A 27,922-nucleotide genomic window follows, 5' to 3' on the forward strand; every position below is an offset into this window, starting at 1 on the left:
TCTATCACTTTTACTGCACATATAGAGAAAACAACCTCCCACTTGCCACCATTGCATGGTAGGTGGACACAGACCAGTCCCAGGGAAGATGGTTTGGACACGACTGTGTTCTTGCCACACTTCCCTCAGAAGCATGCAAGTGCATAACTGAAAAGGGCAGATCTCACTGGAATTCATTCTTAGTTATAGAGGATTGTGAGACCCTGTGTGGCTGCTCGGAACTGAACATGGATCCTCTGCAAGAGCTGCAGATGCTTTTATCACTGGTCCATCTCTCCAGCCCTTGAACAAATATTTTATTTGACAAAAGAAACTACCCGAAGACTATCAGATAGGCTACCTACCCTTTGGCAATTCTCTGTGACATGGAGGCTCATGAAGTCACTCCTTCTGCCCCGGCAAGATACCAAGGAGTAAGATCAGAAAGAGACATTTGTCGCCTGATTTTCTTGTCATGTGAACGTCAGTACAACCCTTTCAGACATAACATTTAATTTTGCTCCTTTTCAATATTCATCACAATACTACCCTGATTCTAATGAAGCAGTCATGGCTGTCAACCGCCCCAGCAAAGTCAAGTCTGACAACCTGGCTGATGTAGAGTGGGGCCAGCTGCATTAGTGTAGTGGATGCTCTCAAATATCAAATGAAAGAACTCAAATATCCTATCCATGGCTAATCTCCGAAAATGATATGACTTCTAGTAAATCCAGACATTAGTCTGGTTTCGTTGTGTGACCTTAAAACAAAAATATCACAAATTTTAGATTAAGGGAGAGTATCTCTAGAATGATTGTTGACCCTAGAAACAATCTCCAAATGCTATGGACAAGCACTCCGGGGTCTCAGAAATAACTACTCAAACTCACAGTGTCTCACATTGAACCACTGGACACTTATCACATGGCAGGAGGGCTTTTAACCATCACAAGGGAAAGGCACGCTTCTGTGGTGTTTTCCCAAGGCTACTGGAGAAAATGAAATTTCATAGGAATTGCTTTTATAGCCACAGACTTTCGATTACAAGGCCAGCAGTCCTCCTGGGTAGCCTAGAAAACAGCTCAACGCCCCTCTGCATAGTTCCCACTCAGACGCTCCCAAAGACAGTCATGGGGTCACGGTGTGAAGAGTACCGGCAGCTGTCTCGGAGTTTCGTCCATACACAGTGGAGGCAATTTTGCCTTTGTCTAGGGGAAAGTATCTGATTCAGGGAGGAATCAGAATCTGACTAGTCAGAAAGGCTGTGGAACTGGTTATACTCAGATAAGATGCTGAAAAATGACCCTAGTATTTTTTTTTCTAAGAAGTAGCTCATAGATTCACTTCCAGGATGAAGGACCATGTGCCCCTGCCTTCATTGCCCCCACTCTGTCACGGCTATCCAGGATAGCAAACCATGACACTTCATGTGCCCATTAAAGAAAGTCCCCAACCAAGGCAAGAAAAAAAAATTGGCCTTGTGATCTTAACAAGATGGTTCTCAACTCACCTGGGGTCTTTGGGGAGGAATGGGTTCTTGAGCCTAACTCTCAGACACTATGTGGGCCTGGCTTGTCCTGAGGAGTTGTAAGGCTAACAGCTTGGAGGGATGCTGCGGGACCAGTACTGACAGCCACTCTTTCCTGGGCCTGGAAACTTCCAGGGTCCCATAACGTACTTAAGCATTGGTGAGGGTGTTGTTTCTTTCTATTCCAAGGAACTGGAAAAGACACCTTGTACTCAACAGGTGTCTTTTACATACACAGGAAGTCACGCTTACATCATATGGGGGGCCCACCTGCCACCATTCTCACCAGGGCAGGTGGGGGCAATGTTACTGCCCAGAGCGGTGGGAAAAGACACCCAATGCCCACAGCTAAGTCCCGTGTCAGGACTTAATGTGGACACTCTTCTCGTCTAATCACAATATGTCACAAAGAGTGAAGTAAGGCCAGAGGGCGTCCACATGGTCTGAGATGCTCAGAGAGCTTCCCACGCCTTTCTGAATATGTCAGCCCTTCCAATGACGCAGCTTTTAGCATCCCACAAATGGGTAGCAGAGGAGGAGTTCGTGACTATGAAGTTAAATGACCAGGGCTGCTGCTATTTCCTAAACCTAATAATAAGCCAGGGCACACATAAAATTCATAATCACCAAGTTATCTTGTCATTTGCTTGTCTGTCTTCACCAGAGATAATGATAAAAGGTTAGCCAAATGTTAAATATTCATGACCTCTGAAATTAGGGTCATTCAAAACTAAGTATTTAGGAGTGGTGCTTGGCTATGAACAGCTAAAGGAGTAGTCTTCAAAACAGAAATAAATGCTCCCAATTCAGAAGCCTAAAACAAAAATGAATATGTTCACTTACTAGATGGCTGCTAACTAAAAATTAAGTTTTATAAATGGATATTAAGATGAAAACAGCCTGAAACAAAATAACATTATAGAAACACTTCAAAGAATAAAAGTCCTTGTATCAATTTCTCTCTGTTCCCATTAGACTTTGTAAATCTTTTTGAAGTCAAGAAAGATAAATATTAAATCAGTGTTAAAATAAAAATATTTGAGATAGCTAAAATGTCCAGATTAATATGTGTTCATAGGGTCAGAATTTACCTCGTGATAATAGTATATAGCCACTGAATTACTAAACACACAGACGACGTAGCAGGATAGAAATATCATTGTCGTGTCATATTAGCAAAGAATAATAAAATTTTCATACATATGATGTAATGGTTATGCCTAAAATATGCGAATGTGAAGAACACTGTATGTAATCCCAACTATTTAAAATCCTGAAAAAAGCACATTAGACTAAGAGGAAAGTATATTGCTCACATGAAATCTTAAGTTGAACTGGGAGTTTTGTATTTTATCAAATAGCCACAACATCAGGTAAAACACTTGCACTAAACCATTAGCATTCTGAATACTTAAGTGATGTATTTAATTGAACTAGTTTGGGTCTTTCCCCACAAAGGGCAAGTGAAAGTCTGAACAACAAAAACTATACAGAGAAGCTTTGTTCTGCAAAACGACAAAATACAATCACACGGGACTATCCTGACAATGGTCTAGGTACCTGTGGAGAGTTTCGCGTTTCCCTTCTTTGAGATGAGCCTCTGATGTTTTAAGGGGAAAATCTCAGCAGATGAAGCCATAGAAAGTTCTTTAACAAGATATACATAGAATATGCAAAATAGCTGCAGTTTTCCAACAGTCACCACAGCATGAAGGTTTTTATGAAATAAGAGATTTTAAGAAATTGAACATATGGCCTTCGTTCAAAATGCCCCAGTGCTTTCATTATCCCTTACAAATCCTACCTGGTATGTTATTGTAAGTTGTACAAGGATGTGGGGTTTCTTTAAAAGGGAGAGATTTTTCTGAGTCCCTGCAACACTAATAAAAAAAGCACACAGTACTTTTAAGACAGTGGCTTCCAGAAGTGTGGGAATACAGCTTTATGAAGCTGGGTTGCTTTGTTCCTTGACATAAATAAAATCTGAAAACTTACCTTTCCTGCATAAGGGCTACTGGGTTGAAAATTATTTCCAGAATAGAAGCAAAATACAATTCTCAGAGTTAAAGGCACTCTGATTAAATCACAAGACATGACCAAATTTGAGATTTGGGGGATGCTGATATACCGCTTTAGACAAGGGAATCAATCATCATGCTTAAAGTTGTATGTGTCATGATTTCACTGAGCACCCAGCATCACAGACCAAGGGTCCTAAAAGGATTCATCTCATTTAGGTACACTTAAAACAAACACCACATATCCACCCAGCTGGTGGATACATACGCATTGTGGTCTTTGGGAACACTTCACTGCCCTTGCACCAAAGCATTTTAAATTAGCTACTGCGTTCCTGAACTAAAGACCTAGATCATGGCATGAGTTGCAGCTTTTCTCTGGAAGAAGAGGATGGCATGCACTGTGTTCAAAGTAACATATTTCTAGAATTTTTTCCCTGAAATATCACCTTGTCACCTGTATCAGTAAGTCTGAAAAATTCTCCGGGCCTGAGAATGTGAACATTTGTGGTTGATACACAGAAAGCTTGCCTTTTGACATCTCTTCATGGTATCAAATGCAGCATCTACATGAAAGACCTAACATTGCTGAAAGGTTGGCCTGAGGGGAGGAGCAGAATCAATAGGGTTCTCTTTACTTAGCAGGTCTTGACCAGAGCCATCGCTGGAGCCAACAGACAGACACAAAGTCAATGTCCTCTGCTTCCAACACACCAGATTCTTCAAGGATGTTGGCAACCCAACACAGCTGTTCTAAAGCCACTGGGTGGATACAGCGACAGCATTCAATGACATTCCTGAGACTGGCAGCTTGGCTTCTCTTCCTTTCATGAAAAATACAAAGTCTTCTATTTACTTACTATCTGGATGGTTAAAAGTTTATGTTGTCAGCACAGATGTAGCAATTCTCATATTCCCCTTAATTTTCATAAACTTCTTGCCCCATTCCCCAGAGGTGATGTTTGTTTTCACTTGGTAAAGTCGTCATCTATACACTGCACTTGACTCCATGACATCTGACGCATAGCCCAGGCCAGAGATGGCCATCCCATACTAGTGCCCTTCTCTCCTAACACTGTGCCAAGGGGTGGGAAGCTCGGGGCATGGAGGCATTGTCCCGGCTCGCCTTCTTGCACACTTGTTTCTGTTTCAGTACACTGGCAAAACTGTTTGAAATGCCCAGAGAGAAAACTCCAAGATGTGTTAGGCTTGTTTCAAAGATGAGAACAAACTATTTCAACCCGCACCGGGACATCAGACCAAGTAGGAAATCACTATCGATCACACCTAATCTTTGGATTACACTAATATCCCAACTATGCTGGAGTGTGTCAGAACAGAAATAATGCCAGATGAAAAAATACTTTCAAGCCAAAGAATGAGAGGCAGTATGAGAAATTTCTCATGTGTGCTGTGTACTGATTTTATTGTAAAATAATTTCCTCAGGATGCTTCACTAACACAAATTTGATTTGCTACACTGTTTTACATTAGGTTTAACTCAATGTGCTAATCAGTCATAAAATCACTTATCTCCTAGGTCAGGCTAATTAGGCCCCAATGAGGCTTAACCCCTTGGTTCTGTAGAGGGGACTATGCAGTATCTTGAACGTTAGGCAAAGTTCAACCCAAGGCAAGAAATACACTAATCTATTCGAGAATTTTTAATTCTCCCTAGGGACACTTGTATCCTGTCTTATAGCAATGCCCTTGAAGTTTGCCTGTGGGAAGTTCTGGGTGCAGCTTGGTTGGGAGGAAGAAGGTGAAAGTGTTCACTCTGTGTCTCACTGACTTTCATTCAAACGATAAAGACAGCAATTCTTTGGGTAAATGAGGGAAAGCAACAGAAAAGCATTTGCACGTTATCACAAGTACACTGACTCATCATGGCTCAGTTTAAAACTGTCAGTGACTCATTGTGCTTTAAAAGAAGTGCCCTTGAGATTTTCACTGTTCAAAACTAGTTTGGCCCTAGTGGGTTACTCACATAAAGAAATATCATGGAAGGAGTTGGGGTGCAGAATAGAAAGCAACACAACCTGTTGTACTAATTCAATTAATTCAAGACTGACTTGGTTGGTCAGTCTATCTATCTATCTGTCTATCCATCTATCCATCCATCTACCTACCTACCTATCTGTCATCTATCTATTCATTTATCTATCCATTATCTATCATGCAATGTTGTTTTTAGGTAAGAACTGTAATTAATCCATGGGACTAAACACATCTGAAGCTACTAAAGTATTCTTTATAAACATTGCTCGCTCTCTCTATAATAGGTCTTTTCTTTTTCTTTTTGGATTTCGAGACAGGGTTTCTCTGTAGCTTTTGGTTCCTGTCCTGAAACTAGCTCTATAGGTCTTCTTTTAAGAGAGTCAAAATATATGTTCAACAACTCGCACATGCTCACTTTGGATTATACATGGGGTTTCATGTAGACCAAGTGGAGCATTGTCTTGCTAGACATAAATAACCACACTTTGTTTACATAGTCAAGAGCACACTAACTTGAACCACAGCAGGCAGAGTGGGCGCTCCAGTTACTACTGATTCTGCCCAATGGAATGAAGACTTTCTGAGTCCAGTAGCAAACATAAACTTGGACATTCCAACATTATAGTGAAACGTCACTCAATTTGACTCACTAGGAGAGACCACAAGGTTTTAGTGTAAATTGAGGACAGAAGACTTAAGAGTGAATTGTTGTCTTCATTCCCAAGAACAAAAAGGTGCTGTTACACCATACAGAACTCTTCTAGCTTGTGTAATGGGAAATAGTTTAGATGCTTAGAAGTTTAAACATATTCAAAAGTATTATGTATATATAAGTTTTGGTCCTTTAATGACTAAAAAGAGATACACTTTTTGGGCTCAGGTAGGCATATGTAGTATTGAACTTGGCACATATTTGCTGGATGACTGGATGAGTGGCATTCCCAGAGTGGGTACTTCAGCCTGATGTGCAGTTGAAACTGTGAGCCACTTTAGATCCAATCATGTGACTATTACCATTCCTCTGGGGCCATAAAGATACTTGATAAAAGTCCCAGAAGGAATGAAGACAATCATGTAAGCGATTACGTCCAAGTTTTTCCAGGATTTGCCACATTTCTTAAGTTGACATCTTTTGTGTCAGGCCATACAATACAATGCCTTCTACAACAGACCAGCGTCCAAGAATGCCAGCTGAGAACAACCGGAGGATAGGATGTCCCACCACACAAATCTCTACGGAAATGTCTAACCCCCAGTAGTCCGTTATATGGGCCCCCAGAAGTGGAGGGTCACCTACTCTCACTTACCTGCCCTCTAAATCCTGGCAGAGCTTTGCTCAAGTGAAGTTCCAGGAAGAGTCCTTGGAGAGTCAAGGAACTGGTCTTCCCAGGTAGAGACATCATAAAAACCCAACAAGGACCCAAGTCCTTTATCTTCCCTTATAGTGAATGAAACACTTGAATCCACACACTAAGGCTCAGTTTTAAGCACTAGACTCTACTAAGAGACACAGTCAATTTTCTACTTTAAAAGATCTTTCTGGCAGAAATGGAGGAAATATATTGGACAATCCAGATGAGAGGCTTTTACAAGACTCAGAGGTAGCACTTGAAAGCAATATATTTGTTGCCAAATGTATCCTGGATTAAAAATGAAAACCTAATATCTGAAGTCTACGTCCTGACCCACCCCTTCCTGATGTGTGACTCCACATCAAAAATATCTCTTAATTTTTTCGGAATAATTTTTTCTCCTGTAAAGCCCATTTTCTCGTTCCATTTCCTCACATGTGAATTCAAAAGAAGTGTGTTTACTTCACAGGGCGTCAGCAACCAGTAAACAATTCCCACAAACATTTACACACACACACACACACACACACACACACACACACACACACACACAGTGCCCAGCCCTACAGCTTACAGGGTATTCTGTACGAGGAGGTAGACATGACAATATCAACCCAAGTCTTCTTAAAGTTATAACGGGGAAGGGAATTCATCTGATTCATTAATGTGGTCCAGCATATACAAGCAGCTCCTTCTAAGTCGTGAGCATCATCACAGCGGCACATGGTGCCTCTACATCTCAAGATGCTCGAGGATGGAAACAAGTCATTCCAGTCCCATACACAACCGAACAACTGTTTATCAGACAAGTTGCCTGCCTACTTCCCAGGGCTGCACACTCCACTAACTTGGAATTGTTTCCTCAATGTATCTGTGGAACCCAAGACACTTTCCATTCCCAGGGCAGAGCAATCTGATGTAAGGAAGTCAGGTTTCAACCATCATAAAAGAAAGAAAAAAAAAACACCTCAAAGTAAGAATTAAAAGTTCTCGGCTAGAGAACAAACCTACAGAGCAGGGGAGGACCACCTTCTAGCCCCCACTGACTGCAACTTGGGATTCTCTCTTTCAGTACTGCCAATTTCCTCCGAGTGCTGGAATGTCCCTGCCAGCACTGGCTCTCATTTGCTTGACTGAATGAAGAGGCTAGGAGTGTGTGATAAGATAAGCCAAGAGCAACAGAGGGTGTATTTATCACAGCCCTGACTCGGGGGCTTCCCCTGTAATTCTCATAGACAACCGTAAAGGACAGTGGAGCCTCCTGGAAGATGAGCAGGCATGGACATGACCAGCTGCTGTCAGTGTCTGTGTGACAAACCTGGTTGTTTACCCCAAACCTTAAGCCGGTATTTATTTCTGAACTCCACTTACTTCTTTTAAAAATTTTTAACTTTTGGGTTGATGGCCGGGAAGGAAATCGAATCCCTGACACAGGTGTCTCCGACTCGTAGACATTACAACACAACATTGTCATTTTCAAAGCTCAGGCCCAAGCATTATTCATTCAACTTGCACAAACCAATTGAATAATAAAACATAATGTTTTAAGCAAGTTCATGATTTGGGGCTGGGCTGTGGCATCCATGGCTCTATCTGGCCACACATAGTAGCACTGTATGAGCTGCAAGTTGCAAGAGCCTGCCTGGGACATGCTAATCACATATGCTCTCATGCTCTGCCACTGAACTATGCCTGCACCCCTGTATCACTCTTGAATTTAGCAGCCAAGAACTTAAGACATTGAGTACAGCTGAGTGACAGCTTCGTTTTACAGGTGTCCCTACCCACGTCAGGGGACAGCACAAGAAACTGACCCAAACAGCCTTCCACACAGATACTGGCCACTTAGGTTTAAAGCATTTGTCCCCATGTTTTAATATTCCCAGAGGTGTCAACAGTGGTTAGGGGGCACAGTTTTATCTACTGATTCATTTTCAAGGGTGTTTTGGGAGAAAATGGGTGCTGTCTCTGTCCAGCAGGGCTTTTCCTCTTTCTTGTTCTCTGGTATGGCCATGTTATTGTATTACAGCAGACAGAGCTCCTGGAGCTGGTACTGTGACTGCCATCCTACTGTCCCTCAGTCTATCGAACAGCCTCTTGCCACACCACCCAAACGCCTCATCTTGTAGCCAGCTTGAGTCTCTGGGTTACCTTGTCCCATTACCCACAACACTCCTACCATGTGAAATGACCGCCACCAGCAGTCTCTGCTCTGAGAATTACACAGTCCTGGCTAAGGTTTCTCAACAGACAGACATGTCCAATTCATGGCTCTGGGACTGTAAGTGATCAAGAAGAGTTATGTGTCAAACGCAAAATTGTGAAGTTACTTAAAACAATATAAAACTTTTTATTAATTAAAACTGATTTTTTTATGCAACTCTATTGTGCAGTTTCCAAGTCTGAACTTTGTAGATAACAATGTCAAAGGATCAGACATGCCAGGAACAATCACAGGGTCAGGCACCATGCATTGTACATCAAATATTGCTTAAATTAAATGTCAACATCACAGTAATTTAGCAAATGCATCCTATATGTCAGACACTGTTTAACAGAATAACACTTGTTAAATGCATTAGTTAGTTCATTCATTTTTGCAATACTGAAGACCTTGAAGAAACGTCAGACAATTTTTCTACCACTCTGGTTCTACACTGTTTTAGAGATCCCCAGCTACCCTACAATTTAGATGCTATTATCAACTCTATTTTGCAAGTGAAAAAAGAAAAGCTCAACCTCAGTTAAATGAAGGAAGGAATGACCACAAAGGTGCCATTTCCATCCTTGCGAGGTATAAAGGACACCGAATTGAGGGGTTGAGTGTTTACTCTTGCCTGGGCTTACATGCAGTGATGTAGTCATAGGAGGAGGTAAGCTGGATTCCGGGGCTCCTGGAACAAATACATTAGCCTGGGGAAGAGCAAATGAAGGCAAACAGCAACAAGCAAGTCCATCATGAGTAGGAAGGAAGAGAGACAGTAGTACTGCGGAGGTGGGAACTGTAAGTGGGTGGGTAGTCAGGTGGTGTGCAAAGGCAGGCCTGGGGTTGGGGTGATAGTTCAGCAAAAACTCTAGTAGGCTGATGATCAGAACAAATAGACAGAGCAAATGTCTCCATGTCTGAGGAATGAAAGCAACTCAGTGTTTTTCTTAGAGGCAACAAGAAAATGCTGCAGGGTGAAGACCTAAGAAAGGCACCCTTTCTTAACGGTCACAAAGATCCCTGAAGCCTGCATTTGAAGGTGACTACACAGAAGACTGAAAGAAAAGCTCCCAGAAGGACCCAGTGAGAGCCCAGGGCCATGGCAGCAAGTTCAATTCTTGCTGTTTGATCCACCCATGATTCCTAGATGTAGCTATGTCGCATCCATCCCAGGCACTTGCAAGCACTCTACAGTGGTTTAATTCCCACCTGCCCCAGACACTTAGAGGCACTCTACAGTTGTCCTATTCACACCCACTCCAGACACTTACAGGCACTCTACAGTGCTTGAATGCCTCCTTCGCAACAGTCTCTTCCTTTCTGACCAATCTGTTTTATTATTTTAAGATAAGAAAATAATCATGTTAATAAGTCAGCAAGCAAAATTAGAAAAGGACAAAAATACATATTTTTTTCTGGTCACTCTGACAGTGGTCATCAATAAGTCAGCTGTGTACTCACGCCAAAAGAGAGAGATTTGGAATTTTTCTGAAAGACCATTTCATTGACCTACCAGTTACTCTGCAATTCCAGAAGACCAGAGTTTTTCAGTACCCAGTCCTAAAACAGAATCCTCAAGGGCAAGACATGGGAGTTCTGTGGGCATACAGGGCATGCCTCTTAGAACCTAAGAATCTGGACACTAAGCGTTGATGGTGTTAGCTCATTCCGTATTTATATAAGCCCAGTGACAGATCTCTAGCCAGAACAAGCAGCTAGTGAACAGGCTTTGAAGCCCAAGGCCCTGAATGATGAGCCCTAGCAGGTCTCCAAACAAGTAATCACAAAACTCTTGGCTTCTCACAGTGACTTAAATGACAGCTCAAGACACTGAGAGTCACGGGTTTCTCCTCTCCCTCTCCCGTCCCTGTTAAGGCATCATCTCCCTCCCCCAACTCTCAGAATACCTTTTAAGCTTCCTAGCCTCGACACAAATCTAAAAATTCTAAGCCAGGATCCACACAGGAGAGAGAATATGCAGTATTTATCTTTAAGGGGCTGTGTTACCTCACTCAGTATCTTTTCCAGTTCCGTTCATTTTCCTGAAAATTTCTTAATTTCATTTTTCCTTATATATGCATAAAATCCCATTGTGTATTATGAGGACCTGACTTTGTGAACCCCATTTTAAAGAAGGGGCTCCATCTTAAGCCATATAATGAGCTGGGAGCGGGTGATCTCGGCTCCAGAAATGTGTTGCCGTGGCAGAAATTTGGCCAATTAAAAATGGCCAATTAAGAAGATAGGGAGCAGGGCCATAAAATCTAACAAGGTCCAGATGTTCTTGGGAGACATCCTGTCCGTGAAGATACCTTGTCAGTTATGCATGGCTCTTTGTTAGGTTTTCACACCCCAAAACTAACGAATGGTTTCACAAACTACCTTATCCTATGCCCTTCTTACCTAATCTCAAGACAACAGGACATGAACTCCCCTGATTACAGTGTTTCCCCTTTAAAAGTTCTAACCTCCAAGGGCTCCCCGCCACACTTTCTGCACCCACCTTTCTACTGGAAAGGTGTTGGTCCAAACTTAAGTTTGAATATTATTAAAAACCCTCATGAAATCTGCATCAGAAATCCAGCTCCATGAATTCATTTGGGGACCGGAAACTTGGGCATAACAGTGGACCACATCTTCATTATCAGCTTTCCATCACTTGACAACATCTGTGCTGACTCTACTTCCTGGCTCGTGTGAACAGAGCAGCAAGAAACAACATGATCAAATGTCATTGTAGTAGGATACATAATCCATAAGGGATATGTGTCCAGATGCAGCATAGCTGGGTCATATGGCAGTTCTCTATTTCACTTTCTGAGAAAGCACCACGCTGGTTTCCATAGTGACTGCTTCTGTCTGTACTCTTAGCAAAAGTCAATGCGCCATCCCCTTCCCCCACAACTGCGCCAGCATTTTCTGCTGTTTGTTCTCTTGGTGACAGTCATTCCAACAGACTTGAAAAGAAAGATCCAAGTAGTTTTCATTTGTATTTTTCTGCTGGATGAGGATGTTGAACCCTTTTTAAAATGTTTATTAGCTACTTGTAACTATTCTTTTAAGAACTCATTGATCAGTTTCATAGTACAAGTTTTGATTGGGTTATTTGGGGATGGATTTTTTCGGTATCTTGTGTTTTGATTTCTTTGTATACTCTAGATATTAATCCTCGGTCAGATTTATAGTTGGCAAAGATTTTCTCGAATTTTGTAGAAAGGCTCTTCACTCTAGATTGACAGTTTCTTTTGATGTACAGAAGCTTTTTAATGTCATTAGGTCCATTGGTCAGCTGTGGTCTGAATTTCTGACTAGAGCCCTGTTCACATAATCCTTAACTATACCTATATTTTAAAGTTCACTCCTATGCTTGTCCAGTAGTGTCAGAGTTTTGGGTCTTACCTTAAGGTCGCTAATCCATTTGGAGTTGGTTTTTGTTAAGGGTGAGAGATACAGATCTAGCTTAATTTTTCTACAACATGTAGAATTTTCACAGAACCCGTTTTTACAGGGCTATCTTTTCTCCAAAGAATATTTCTGGAATTAATGTCAAAAAATCAGTGTGTGAACTTATTTCTTGGACTTGTACAGTATAGATAATGGAGAAAAATGTTTAAATGGGAAGGGTGTGGGGATGAGGGGCAGAGGAGAGAACCGGGATAGGTCAACTAACCAAAGAGTCTATAAAAAGCAATGTGTATTAGTACTTTGTAATCTAATTTTTTGGGGGAGTTTTAATAGCGGTGCCCTGAATAGGTAGGTGTATAATACTGCTCCAAAAAGCCATGAGTTATTAAATGAAAATTCCACTACCACTCATGGGATACAACCTCATGAGTTGTGAGAGAGGGCCTAGGAGCCCCAAAACAATATAGGATATTGCCATTGTTCCTGACTACTTGCCTGACCTAAGTGGTAGGGCCCTATTGTTGAAAACACCACACATTTTATTTAGAGAGCATAAAAAAAATAAAGCTGAGGCTAGAAGCTTCATCCCTGCTGGCTAGCTTTCAAAGTTCTGTATAGTTCTAAGCAGGGTGCTGGTAATCACCAGCAGAATTTCCCAGTTTTCTGTCCTGCATGCTACAACCCTGACCTTCCTGGCAAGATGTGCCCACTGATAGGGTAGTGGCATGAATTACCAACTATTTTTATGGTAACCAACTATTTTCTGACTGGAGCTGAGGCCCACACCACAGAAACTCATGCCTGGTGCTAGAATCCTGGTCCAAAACCCATGGCTGGCAAGATCTTATGTTCTAAGGGGAACTATCACTACTATTATGGTAAATGAACATGTTATCAAGCTTCCCTATACATTTTTGTTTATATCTACAGATTAGTGGCACTTTCTGTATTAATCAGCGAAGCTTCTTCATGCAGCAAGTGGTAGGCAATGTGGAAGTCAGAATTTGTCAGAGGGCTGGGGACAAACATCTATTGAGTGTTCAGCCCTCAATGGGACATTGTGGCATATGCTCCAAGTTTCAGAGAACTTCTCAGAAGGGGGGTGCAGAAAGCATGCAAGAGCTGGAAGACAGAGGGGGTGCTGAGAAACAGTCCTCTGGGCATGGCTTTGACATTAACCCCATAGCAGCAGACCTACGGAAGATGGAGCCTGCCAACATTCTGTCATTGGTCATCAGGGGCCTTCACGAGGCCCTAACTGTAGCTGAAGGGCTACTGGCAGCTCATGGCTCTTTAGGGAGTGAGAGTCATTTTCTTCCACGGCATAAGCAGTGCTAAATTGCCTGTGCTCCATTAAGTAACTTTTTACCTATGCTAAGGTAGGCAATCCTAATTAAACTCGGTGCGCTACATGCAAAGAGTACAAGAAAGCAGAAGGAGAGATGTTGGGAAGGAAGAGAGCAACAGGAGCAGAGCACCAGAGAGGCAAACACATCGCATACATGTATGGAATTGTCGAAGAATGAATTTAAAAAAAAATTTAAGGGAGATATTGAAAGTCTATATAAAGAGAAAAAAAACACTTCAAAACATTGTAAAATTCATCGTCCCTAACAATAGTTGCTTGGGAGGAATAACCAATAGCTGACCCAAAGGGAGCAAAACTGAGCTACAGACGCCTGGGTCAGTACTGGGCTACACAAGCCTGGGTCAATACTGGGCGGTGAGTACTGGCTACACACTCCTGGGTCAGTACTGGGCGGTCAGTGCTGGGCTACACACTCCAGGGTCCGAACTGAAATACACACGCTTGAGTCAGTACTGGGCTACACACAGCTGGGTCAGTACTGGCATACACAATCCTGGGTCAGTGCTGGGCTACACACTCCCGGGTCAGTACTCGAGGCTACAGACAACACTGGCAGAATTATAAAACACTGTTTCAAACTTATCCCCCTCTGTGTGTTAACTTTTCAAGAGAAAAAAAAAATCAGGCAAGCAAAGTCATCGCCTACGGTTCTATTGAGGAATGAGATGAAAGTGATGTGCCAACAAATAAACTGGAAATACAGAAGTAAGAAAATGTAATAATGCTTAGAGACTTCCACACTAAGTTTCCTAAAACTGTTCAGCTTTTTTTGGGGTGGCCGCCAGAAAAGAAACCTAGAAAGCAGGAACCATCCAAAGTAGGAAAGAGATCGGAATCAAGCAAAAGTCAGGCGCGCCTTTCCTTTGACATCTGAAGTAAACAAAAGCAATTGCTATTTTAAGGCGAGTGCTGGGCACATGCAGTCTCCCATTACTGGAGGGTTTTGATGACTGCTGGGAAACATATATAGCTCTCAGGAGGAGGGAGGGAAAATTGATTCAAGCCAGAGGATGGTTTCAAAAAAATGACAAAAGGAAACAAACCTACTGATGGACCATTAAAGCCTCACTTCAGTTACATTTTGATGAAGAATATATATTCCATGCATATTGGAATTTATTAAACACTGTGACAGTGCGGCTCACACTAGAGACTCCAGGGTTTACGTGGCCAGCATTCTTCCTTCAAAACACAGCACTATATTCAAAATACACATTTAGGGACTAGATCTAACCTGAAAAATCTAAACAGGGCTATAGCGACTTGACCATCCCAGGTCTGCGATAGCCAAATAACACCTGAGATTCATTCCCCTTCATGTAATCATCTTGGATTCCTAATCATCCTGCCTCTACCTAGCAAAGGCTAGGATTACAGGTGTATACCACTGCACCAGGCTTGTATCCAACTTAACAAAGGCTTGCAAGGACTGGGTCCCATCCTTTCAAACAGACAATATGGTAGAACACTGGTACACCAACAGTAGTGTTTGGCTTGGTTTTGGTTTGCTTATTTGTTTGCCGTTCAGGCTATCAAGGCCATCTTGCACATGGTGGGCAGGTAGTTTCCTACCACAAAGGTACATTCTCAGCCCGTATGTATGTGTAGTGTATACATATATACATTAGATGTTTGTGTGTGTATAACTGAGACAGGACATATTATATAAGTCAGGATAGTCTCGAATCCACCACCCTCCTACTTCAGTCTCCTGGGTGTTGAAATGGACCTGGCTGAGTGTGCTGTAAAGATAGCATAAAACCTTTCTAACTCCAGTCTAGAGAAGAGCTGGGTGAGGAGTACGTAGTTAGCCAGTGCCCCCTCTGATGGAAACGTCAACGTGACCCTGAAGAAATGCCACAGCCAAGGTGATGATGCTTTAAACAGGATTGCTAAATGGGTTTGAAGTGACTAAAGGACAGTCATAGGGAACTAGAGATCTCAGGAAAGCACCGATTCACAAGAAAACATCCCCCACGCTATGGCAAGTCCTCTTTCTCCAACCTTGTAATCTGATCTGCAATCCTTTCTCCTGGCTGAAAATGGGTAGCCAGAGCTGTGTGCCACGGGGCTGTCTGGCACGCCAGTGGCAGTGCTGGCATTAGCTAGAAAGGCTTTACTGCTTAGCGGATAGATAAGCTTCAGGCATCGGGTCCAGTGAGAGGAGTCCAGACGATCCCAGTGTGAGCAAGTGCGAAAATTTAGTTTGACAGTGAGGGAAGTAGGGGACAGGCAGTTCACACTCCAGACACTTCTGCAGATTCCGTGTCGCCTTCTCAACATCTCTAGGGCTGACAGAGTTGCCTAGCAAAGGTCCCAAGGTCTGTAGTATCACTATAATGTTTCACTGATTAAATCCGGCATTTTACTCAAAAACATCCTTTCTCCATTCAAATCTTCCTTAGATAAGTCTATTTTCATCAGATCACTCAGCCTCGATCACTGCTACAGTGGTTTGGTTTTCTTATATAACCATGAGATGTGGATGGTGAAAGTCCTCTATGTCTGCAAAGATGCATGCTACTGATTCTAAAGCAAAGGTCATGCAGTCTGTTGCACTTGCAGCCATCACTACATACTGCATCACATCCACGTGACTCAAGACAATCAAAACTAAAAGTCTAAATCAGAATATCGCTTCTTTATAAACTGGCCTGGAAAATCCTCGTTCAAGTAGCTACATGACATGATCAACAATAAATCGCTAGCAGTTTCCAGCCTTTCTTATGGGTAGTGAAAGTAAGATGGCCCTTAACAGAACAGAGCCACTTGAACTGATGTGGGACATTTATTTACAGCCTCCCTCTCCCCATTCAAAAGTGATGCGCAGAAACAATTTGGTGAGAATAATGAATATAATCTACAGATGAAGCCCTTGAGGAGCAGAGGACAAATCACATGGTTCATTATCAATGAGATCCAGACTCGCTCACTAGACTACCAGAGCAAGACCCTTTCCCAAGGACTACCTTCCTGCTGCAATGTCAGAGCCAGCTGCAGGAAGCAAGCAGGTGCAGTCTGGGGAAGCAGAGAACAGGTAAGACCATTCAATCCTGCACATAACTATAACTCATTGCCAATGTGTTCTGGTTAAAAAAAAACATCACCAGCTTGTTAAAACTCTGCCTTCTTCTTCCTTTCCTCTACCTGTGGCCAAAACTGCTGACCGAAAGGATTTGACCACAAGAGAAAACAAATCGATGTGTGTGGTTTCAGAAGAGCTGAAAGCATTTTAAAAAGTAATATGCGCTTCAAGGATGCTACTCTGGTCAAACTTCACATTATCAACTGGGTTTTTTCCTCCTCTGTCTACTGCACAGCAGGGAGCAGATATGACTTGCCACCATAACAATATTCTCATTTATGAAAGTTACAGGACATAAATTAGCCTGCTGTAAATTTTATAGTCAGGAACATGAAAAGTAATAAGTAGTAGATGCTAGACTAATACCTCCACATTCAGTTTGGATATATCCAAGAGAAAATAACGAGGCCGAGGGCTCACTCTCTGAGAGCCCTTTCTCGACAGCTGCACTGGTAGAGTCCCCCATAATCTTTTCAGTTAGGAAAGCAGCAACTCAAGAGATGGAAATCTTTAATAAATAAATTTAAAAAAAGGAAAAAAGTATACAAAAAAAAGAAGCTTCTCTGATGAGAACAGAAAGCTGTGCTAATCCCTGGATATAAAGATAAGGATTTAGAAGGCAGTTTAATATTGTGTCCAATTTGCAAAACAAAGTAGACTTTCTCAAAAAAAAAAAAAACAAAAAAAAAAACTGGTCTCAGTGTCTTCTACATATTAGGACACTTATTACCAGGATGCTAACAGGACCACAGGTCTTGAAGATGCATAAAAGCAAAGACTAGTCCCCAAAACACAACTCTGTGATGGAAATGAACAAGGCACCAGGTGAGGCTGTGAAGGCAATGCAATGTGTTTGGTCTGGGAATTTCAAAGACAGAGGAGACGGTGTCACCAATGCCATAGTGTATCCCAGGAACAACGAACAGAGCCTTGGGATCTTCCGGTGGCTTTGACTTGGAACTTTCAACAGTCTGTGTTCCAAACTTTATTTACACTCGGTAACTGCCGGAAGTGTTGACCAGAACTCTAAGTTGTCTGCCCATGAGACCGCATTGCTCTTGGTGAGCATGTCTTCCATCCAGCCAACACATTTCCTTCACCTATCACAATGACTCACTTCAGTCTAGAATGAGGGCACCATTTAAAGCCCTCGACACCGAGTGCTATTGAAACCTGAAGCATTCCTAGGAGCTTAATGTTGTTATCATCCACGCACCGTGCAGACAAACTATGCAAAGAGAGAGGTGTCCTAGAACTTGATCAACGCCACACATCTGCATGTAAAAGCCAGATATGTGGTCACACAACAAAAACTCAGCTTTTCAGCCAGTGTAGAATAATTCCAAAAGAAATCTGAATGGACAAAAGTCAGAAGCCATGTGCAATAAAATTCACATGTTTGATTTCCTGAACGGAGGTCCAGCCTTAGGAAAGATTTGCCACTTTCTCTGTTGGAGGTCTTCATAACGAGCCCCAGTAACATATTGACCCCCAACAGTGCCCTGATATATAGATTATTCCATATTCAACTCTTGGACCTCTCTTATCCTGCTCATCTGAAGCACAGTCGGGTGACAGAAAGAAAATAACTCACATTGATATTTGGGCAATGAGCAGGCATTCCATCACTGCCCAAATATTTGCACTCGAAATGAAATTTGCACGGTTTTCATAGGTAAGAAAGGCAAAATGTGAGTTCTCTCCTCACCCTTCAAGCAGTTTTGTGTGTGTGAATTTCTCAGGCCTGGGAACTGACTGCAGCTCTGACTCTGTTTTGGTGGTTCAAGCTAGACTTCTCATGTAAACAAAATATCCTCCACTTAATACGGACCAAGTCAAAATTCAAAAGATACCTGTTTAATTCACTTAAAAAAAAAAACAAAAACAAAGCACACCATGACCAATGGATGTTGTAGACCGCCGTGGCACAGAGTTTCCCAATCCCCATTTGCCTCTATTCTCCATCAACAGAGAAGACACACCTGGCCTTCCGTGGCTGAGTGTGTTGCCCTTCGGCATTGCCTCCTGGAACGCAATAGTGCCTGGTATAGTGAAGTATTCCCAACTCAGAGGCAACCACTCCCTCTCAATGTGTGATGTACAGAAGTACAAGCACTGGACCCTTGGTGTAAGATGGGGTCTTACATCTTCCACATTTGTTATCTACTCCAGACTTCTTCATTCCCATTTGAGAGAAATAATGTTGGTTCTAGACAAGCCCCATCACACTGGGAAACCTGCTTAGATAGCAGGACTCAGGAAGAAAACCACAGAGACAAGCTATCAACCAGAGAAAAGAGCCGAGTCAGTTCAAGGAAGGAATGAGAGTTTTCGGGGCTCATGGGAAAGCCATGTTGGAGCGGGGGAAGACAGAGAAATCAGGATTTGATTGAGGTTCAGGCAAACGTAGACCTGAGCCCAGAGAGAAGCTGCAAACCTTCTCCCCTGAAAAATGGCAATGGGAACTGTGGGGTTGGCTTTGAGCAATTCCTGGGGTATACATCAGCTCTGCACATGGTAAAGACAGGGAAAGTCTAAGAGAGTTTGGGGCTCTGCCTGCTACAGGACCCACCAGATGCAGAGTAGTTCACACCTGGGGACCAGGATGGAACAGTGATGTCGTGCCTATACAACACTTCAGATCCAGGCACATGGTGGATGGGATTTTCATTGGCCAAGGGGTAGTGACAACAGGCTCATTGCAAATGCGCTGGTCAAGGAGTTAAGGGCACCTGGATTGCCCACTTGATGTAGAACCTGGGCACTGCAGAGAAGTCTACAGCCTGCACTGAGTAGGGGTGAGGTGCTTGGTGCTAGCAAAGATGTAGACTTTCAATTCTGAAACAATACAGAGGGGACAATCACCTCAGTTTGGGTCATGGGATCAATAACTTTCTAAGGGAAGTATCAGTAAGGTTCTTAAGGCTCAGACAACTGATAGAATCACACCGGTCACTCACCAGCTGACCAGCTGAAAACACACACACACACACACACACACACACACACACAGAGCGTCTTTCTTATAAAACATACTTATGATTTGAAAACTCATAAATAAAAGCATGCCACTGTGTTCATCCATAAGAGAATCCTACTTTTGTGCAGGTTTGTTTCCAATGCAGAATTTTATAGCCAGCAGGTAATAACCACAAAGCTTTACCATCCTACCACAAAGGGAAGGAAAGGAACCAAGTGTCATGGTCTCAGCTGAAGACACCTTAAACTAGTAAACTATGTAATATTATAATACTTGCATTCTAGAATGTTCCCCGAAGGTCTAGATATTAAAGGCTTGTCCCCCAGCCTGTGGGATAACTGGAGGTGGGGGCTTAGTTGGAGGAAGTTAGGTCCCTAGGATCCATGTCTTTGTGAGGGACATAGGAACCCTGCTCATCCCTCTCTGTCTCTGTTTCCTAGAGACCATGAAGTGAGCATCATTTTACACCTCACATGCCCTGCTGCCACAGGTAGAACTGAGCAAGGACAGGAACAGAAAGTGAGTGAGTTTGTCATTTGGGGTGAGACAGAAAGATAACTAACACAGTTTCAAAACTTTTTGAAAAACATTTTTTTGTTTTTTATTTTTTTTAAATTAATTTATTTATTTATTAAGGATTTCTGCCTCCTCCCCGCCACCGCCTCCCATTTCCCTCCCCCTCCCCTGATCAAGGCCAGCTGGCCTGGGTCTAAAAAAAGCATAAAACCGGACTTGCTGAACATAGCGGACAATGAGGACTAATGAGAACTCAAGAACAATGGCAATGGGTTTTTGATCCTACTGCACATACTGGCTTTGGGGGAGCCTAGGCAGTTTGGATGTTCAACTTACTAAACCTGGATGGAGGTGGGCTGTCCTTGGACTTCCCACAGGTCAGGGAACCCTGATTGCTCTTCAAGTTGAAAAACATTTTTTTAAAAATGTGTTATCGCTCTAAAGTTTTAAAAATTATTAACAGCAAAGGACTAGAGGTGTGGCTCGGGTGAGCGCACATTCAGCAGGTGCAGACCTCAGCCTCCCAAAATATCAGCACAAGGATGGAGCAAAATGTGCTGGGTCCCTAATAACTGGACAGTTTAAGATGTCTGGAATTATTCGATGCTCCAAGCCGGTGGTTCTCCCCACAGGTTGCTGTGTGTTTGGGTCCCCTCCTCCTTTTGGTTGTGCCTTGTGGTGTCTGATGACCATGTGGACAATGAAAAGTGTAAGAAACACCAATGCTGATAACCAACTATTTCTTTTTTCAAAACTGATGTTATTTTTATTTTATTTGTGTGCACTGGGCTCACTCCCATGTGCCTGGGGAGGCTAGCAGAGGGTCTTGGGTTCCTTGTAGCTTGAGTTAGTGTGGTTGTAAGCCATCTGACGTGGGTGCTGGGAACCAAACTTAGATCCTTTGGGAAGTAGTAAGTGTTCTGAATCACTGAACAATCTCTCCAACTCCCTAATTCCCCCCTCAAAAAAAAAAACTTAATTTTTTTCCTACACAGTTTAGCTTTCAACCAAATGGAACATTATCCTTATTTTATCTGCTTGATCCCACATTAATCTGCAAATACTACAAAATTCAATGGTGTCTAAGACATCACACACTTAGTATAATCATATTGTTATTACTTGCTCTTTTTCTAAGGTTTATTTTCTTTGTGTGTGTTTGTGTGGGAGGGGTGCTCGCGCATGCCCTGTGCAAAAGGACTGTCAGTGCCTATGGAGTCCAGAAGAGGGCATTGGGTCTCCCTGGAGCTGTATTTACAGATGGTTGTGAACTGCCCATGTGGGTGCTAGAACCAAATTCTAACTCCTTCAAAGATCAGTAAGTGCGCTTCACCACAGAAGTATGTTTTCAGTACCTAATAATTATCCTTAAACGTCTAGATATGTTTATCCTGTTTATTCTAAGTTCTCCTGGATAGTTATGCAAAAATTTATAATAGTATATACATTGCCACTATGTAACTTATCAGTCAAAGACCAGAAATGAAAGATTCACACTAAGAAAATAAAGTCACATCAAATAAAATGTAAACATGCTGTCACAAAGACAAAAACAAACAGTAGCAATCATGAAGAGAATATCCTTCTAATAAGAGGATTAGTATCTAAAATACTGTATTACTGTGTTGAGATGATCCTGGTTATTTAAAAACCCTGCTTGTCACAAACATTCTAATCTTTGTGACTAGACACTACAAAGATACTATGTTGCTTTGCACTGAATCCTAGTCTTTCTGTGACCTCCTCGTGGCCCAGATCACTACCTGCTGGTCTGGGAGTTCTGAGTAGGCAGGCCAACTCTCCTGATTGGCTTCTTACATCTATATAATGCAGCATCCTCAGTTTATTAGGCATGACAGAGGTGGTTGTGTACACTCGTACCCAGAAGGCAGTACTCCCTACTCTTGTTTACAGGAAGGAAGAGGAAGAAACCAGTAAAAATAACAAAAATGACTCTAGACTCATATAGAGAGGGCCACAGGCAGGGCATGATCAGCTGGCAGCATGTCCTCACCCAAAAGAGAAGTCCAAGACAATATGCTAGTCTCTATCTATGACTAAACACACTTCCTGCAAAGCAAGATTCCCACATGGAACTCCAGCCCCCACATCTCCAGTGACAGCCACTCATGTTCATCTGGGTTGAAATACTTTGTTAAGTCTCTAAGCCAGTAGTTCTCAACCTGTGGGTCACTGCCCATGGTAGGGTTTAATGACCTTTCAAAGGAGTTGCCTGCGACCTCTGGAAAACACAAATACTTAAATTATGATTCATAGAAGTAGTAAAATTGTAGGTATGATGTAGAAACAAAAATAATTTATGGTTGTGGGGTCACCACAGCATAAGGAACTGTATTAAAGTGTCCTAGTGTTAGGAAGGTTGAGAATGGCTAATATAAGCCTTTCATTTCCAGGAGTAATTAAAAGTAATCAACAGGCTGCAAAGATGTGACCAAAATCAAAAGTATTTTAAGTGTTTTTGAAGAATCCTTCAACAGCTAAAACTCCCTGCCCCTGAGGGCTATGATAGCAGTAATCAGCACAAATCCTATAAAAGACTTCTAATGAGTAAATAAAAAATAGCTTCATTTGCAATGTTTGGACTATGTAGAGTGTGATTTTCAAAATTATTTCTAATAGCAAAAATTTGCTGTAAAAAAATATTAATAGCCACAGCTACACACATATCAAAAGGAGCCCCAAATTTAATCCAGTTGCTAGTTTTTGTTGGCTTGACACAAACCTAGACACAGCTGGGAAAATGGATTTGCCTCTACCAGACTGGTTTGTGGCCTTGTCTGTGAAGCATTTTCTTAATTGCTAACGTATGATTTATCTGGGAGACATTTTTGTAATTGCTAATTTATGCAGAAAGATCTGGACCACTGTGGGCAGTGCCTTCCCCAAACAGGTGAGCCTGGGCTGTCTAAGAAATGTGGCTAAGCAAGCCAATGGGCATGAGGCAGCAAGCATTGTTCCACGTGGTCTCTGATCCAGTTCCGACATCTAGGTTCTTGTTTTGGGTTCCTGTCTTGACTTTTCTCTATACCGATTTTAACCTAGAAGCCAAATGAACCTTCTCCTCCCATAAATTGCTTTTGGTTTATAAATTGCTGTGTTTATCACAGTAGCAGAAACCAAACTAAGGCTCATCCTAATCCCTCCAAATCCTGCAATAACCTCAAGTCATTTGTCTTAAGATAAGTGGGAAGGCTAATGTATAGCACAGTACTTCAGTACTTAGAATATGCAAGATTCTGGAGACATTCATTCTCCAGGAACAGAAGGAAAATAAAAGGCATGATTTGGAAATTGGAATCATACTGAAAGAAAAAAAACACATAAAATATATATGTAAGACACTCATCAATGTTCAGCTATTACTACAATTACTACAGATATCATATTACAGAAGAGCTTTGCTGTTCTCTTTTATGTTAGGCATAAAAAAATCAAATGGGTAGCAAGTAGTCATAGATTATTCTGGAGATACCAGACATGTCCAGTAGCTATGGATATGGACACATCTATCGACAGATATTCATTGTGGATGGCAAACAGAATAGTCCAGTATAGTTTGGTTTATTTGCTAACTTACAACACCTGCACACAAGAGGCCTGACATCACTTACCACTTTCCTTTTAATTCCTTCAATTAAACAAAACTTAAGCATTGGGCTAAACACAAAGACAGTCCGTTTTCAACAATCGCTCATTAGTTGAAAGGAGTAAGGCACTCTTGCAGGAAAAACGTCAACATGCCATGAAAGAAGAAGGTTGAAAGGAAATGTATGGAAGTGTCTATAAAGGCGAGGCTTTGAAGGCTGCCTTACCCAGATATAAAAATAGATGGAGAAAATGCAAAATCGATTCTAATAGCAAGCAGGTCACTGTGATCTCCAGGCCCAGGATATTAGGGAAATCTGAACATTTGATTTAGTGGCACCTTGGGAGCAAGCAGACCTAAACACCCTCAGTAACCTTGAAAAGTCTCTATTTCCTGTAGAAGGGAACCAAGAGATGAAATAAAGTGATTTCTTTTAGAGGGTAGTGATTTAAGGTACCGTGTGTCTGAGGACCTGGGTCATCTTTCCTAAGTAGTGGCCAACAAGCAAAGGATTCGTGGTGTGAGCATTCCCAGAAGAGCTTCTCTCTCTATCCAGGGACTTCTCCTTTTCCCTCTTCCATCATCAGACTTTAGGAGACCGGCAGAAGTCACACACTATAGGCTGAGCAGAGGGCACCAATACCTAATACCAAACACACACACACACACACACACACACACACACACACACACACACTGAGATTAATTCATATCATCTTATAACCTCACATAACTCATATCCACATGTATTCACACACTAAGCAGACACTCTTACATACTCATATAACCACAATACATTAGCATATTCCCATATTTCCTTAATCCACAGAGGTGTGGGAGTCAGAGGAAGGAGTAAACAGGGGAGGTGACCCCTACATGTCCCCTGGACTGACTCAGCTGTCCAGGAAACTTGCAAGGAAGCAGGATGGGGCGAGGGATACAATTCCTGTGGCTCTGCAAGTCCAGCTCCTCCCAAGAAAGTCCCAACCTCAGAGCAGGCTCCATCTGCATCCTGAGATGGATCCAATCCCTTGGCTCAAATTTGCACACATGGGCACTGCAGGGAGGGTTTGTGGGAGAAATAGGAGGCATGATGGAACGGGGACCACAGGTTTGGAGCAGTGCCCTTGCTTTGCCCCAGGCCCCCTGGAGCCTCTGCATTACTTTGCTCCAGCATGGCTGAGTGAATTTGTCCCACTAAAGGCCTTCAGTAGGGTATCATCAAAGTCTAGAGGGACTGACCCTACACGCTATCTGTGACTTGGAGGAAGGGCGCAGTGAGCTGAGTCCTACAAAAGCCCCAACCCTAGATAAGATGACAGTCAATCAAGGGACCATTCCCTGTTGTCATTTCACAGAGTGGATCCAGATGGCTGTAGGTGGCCACCTGTTTAACTCTTCCAACAGCCACTGCAAAAACTGCTGCCCCAGGCAAGGGGTTAAACAACCCAGGGCAGTAGGCAAAGACAGGGATGGAGCCGAGGGGAGTGCAGGGGAGAGGTGGAAAGGCTGTGTGGATGAGGGGGGCTTCTGACCCAAGGACCCTTCTCTTAAGTTAAAAGTGCCTGGTGAACTTGGCACCGAACTTATTTTCAATTAACAAATCCAATTGGCAAGATGCTAGCTAGGTGCAACAAAGACAGGAGACAGAAACAGTGACACCGCCTGTGTGCCGCACACCTAAAGAAACCTCTTCAAAATTGCTGTCAAAGCTAGTAAAGTCAAAGCTCACATGGGCTTTGATGAAGCTGCCTTCCTCCCACACACCAGAATAATGATCACCGCCCAAATGGCCCTGCTTGGGACCTGGAAACTCACAGTCCAGGTCAACATCAGCCTGTCGGCCTGGGTGCTTCTCTTCTAGAAGCACCTGATGCAATGCCTTGCTGCTTACTCCTCTCCTAGAGCCCTGGTTTCTCGCACCTAAGTCTCCCAGAGGCTTCTCACTAAAGTTGTTACTCCTGCAGACATCCAAACTCACAAATGACACATTTATCACCAATGTAATTCCCAGTCCCCTAACTCCATCAAGATACAAAACCCAAACCAAACAAACAAAAAGCAAACAAGTTTCCTTTCGTGGAAAGGAAAGGATCTCTATGTAAAAACAACTTGGTGTTGTGTTGTATTGTCTAACCCTGGTGGGGGGAGCGAGAAAGCCAGGCTTTGGAGTTCTGTCATATTTAACACCAGGATTGAATGTGAAACTCAGCGCAAAAACCTGCAGACTTCTTCACTCTGACAGCTGCTGTAATCTTCAGACCTGACACCTTCTCCTAACTCCCTAGAGTCACCTAAGAAGATGAGGTGCTCCTTGGGAGCATCACTGAGGCTCCCCAAGGGACGTTCTTAATCTGGTCTGTCCCAAGGAATGATTTTAGATCCCACTTTCTAATCCTTTAAGTATATGGAGAAAGCAAGTGTGGGATTCCATCTGGAGGTGCTTTACAACCTCAAAGACCCAGCCCCTTTTGTTGTAAATAGAGGCTGCTGCGGGGGTAACAGCGAATCATCAAGGCCGTTCCTCCTGCCTAGTGTCTCCTTTTCTTTTTACCATTACTGGGATTGTTCACTTCTTCCTATTTGGTTGCTGGAGTGTAGGCTGGAGGAGAGATGGCCTGAGTCCCTTCTGAGTCACATCACCACAATGTGATGAGCATCTGGGGACTCTAGAGAGGGTAGTGATGCTGGCACTGGGGCTGGTGGAGATGGAGGTGAAGGTGCTCGCCAGTGGTGCTGCTGGTGGTGGGTAGTGTTCTAACAAAGTCTGGTTTTGGCCATAATCACTTCCCAGCCCAGCTAGCATCCTTTATACACACTTCAGTACTTCTCTAAAGGAAGCCCACCAGAGACTAAATTAAACTGAAAGGGTCCCCACAGCGTGCCAATCTTGGCTACCCCAACTGTCTAAAAAAGACCCTGATCCTGCTCCCTAGATCGCCAAGTTAGAGTGCAGGGTTGACACACTCCCAACAGCTCATATCTGAAGCCTCTGCCATACAGAGTGTGCAGCGAGCTCTTGGAACCGAATCCCGGAGCTCTAGACCCTGTTGTCTTCCTTAGTCACCTCCATGAGCAAACCACACTCACCTACTGCCAGACAAATGGGGAGCAGCAGCCTGAAGACCAGCCCGCACACCACTTCGGAAGCCATCCTGTCGTGGGTCCTTGCTAGTCCGAGCAGTAGGGCGAAGCTCGGGGGTCCCTAGAGCTGGGAAGTCAGGTCCATGCCTGCCTAAGGCCTCACGCGGCCGGCGGCTCGCAGCCACCCTGGCATTGCCTTGGCTGGAGCGGTGCTCTCCGCCCCGAGGGCGCGCTCGACGGGCTGGACCCGCTGCTCACCGGGCTCTTGGCAACCAACTAGGCAGGCGCCCGAGCCCCTGCGGCCCGCCCATGAAGTGTGGAATCCAGCTGCAGCTGCTTCAGGGGTCGCCTGGGAATGAGCCAAGGGAGGGACACTCTGGGAGTGGTGAGGGATGGGGGCGGTGAGGAGAAGGGATGAAGGAAGCTAGCTGTCCTCTGCCTGCTTCAGGGATGGCCCGGAGTTTCTAGCCGAACACCTTGGAAGTCAGCGTGTCTGGGTGGTGTAGCCCTGGCTCCGACGCCCACAAGGACTGTGGCACTCCCGGTGCGCTAAAGACAGTGGCCCGAAGCTCTGGAAGCAGCGTCCAGGAGTCCTGGCCTCGGGGCGGATTGCTGAGCAGCTGCTCCTCTCAGCCTCAGCGCCCCCCAGCTTCAGGCCAGGGCGAGCCCGGCGCCAGCTGCGGGGCGCGCAAAACCATCCCCGACACGCCGGGGTCGTGCTGCCAGCCTGTGGGGGATGCGAGTACCGTCCTCAGAGTGAGGAACCGCGCGAACCTGGGCAGGGACCAGTAACGC

At 43.4% G+C, this 27,922-nt stretch overlaps 1 protein-coding gene across 1 annotated transcript in view; it reads right to left on the reverse strand.

Moving 5' to 3' along the window:
* The window catches only part of Piezo2 (piezo type mechanosensitive ion channel component 2), a 354,156-nt gene extending 326,714 nt beyond the window's left edge, over nucleotides 1-27,442 (reverse strand). Inside the window, exon 1 of the mRNA XM_026783664.1 lies at nucleotides 27,134-27,442. Coding sequence (XP_026639465.1) covers nucleotides 27,134-27,197 — 64 coding nt within the window. The 5' untranslated portion in view covers nucleotides 27,198-27,442. The remainder of the gene's footprint in view (nucleotides 1-27,133) is intronic.
* Between the last annotated feature and the right edge of the window lie 480 nt (nucleotides 27,443-27,922).

This window comes from Microtus ochrogaster, chromosome 18, assembly GCF_000317375.1.
Source record: "Microtus ochrogaster isolate Prairie Vole_2 chromosome 18, MicOch1.0, whole genome shotgun sequence".
In the NCBI taxonomy this organism is placed as follows: domain Eukaryota; kingdom Metazoa; phylum Chordata; class Mammalia; order Rodentia; family Cricetidae; genus Microtus; species Microtus ochrogaster.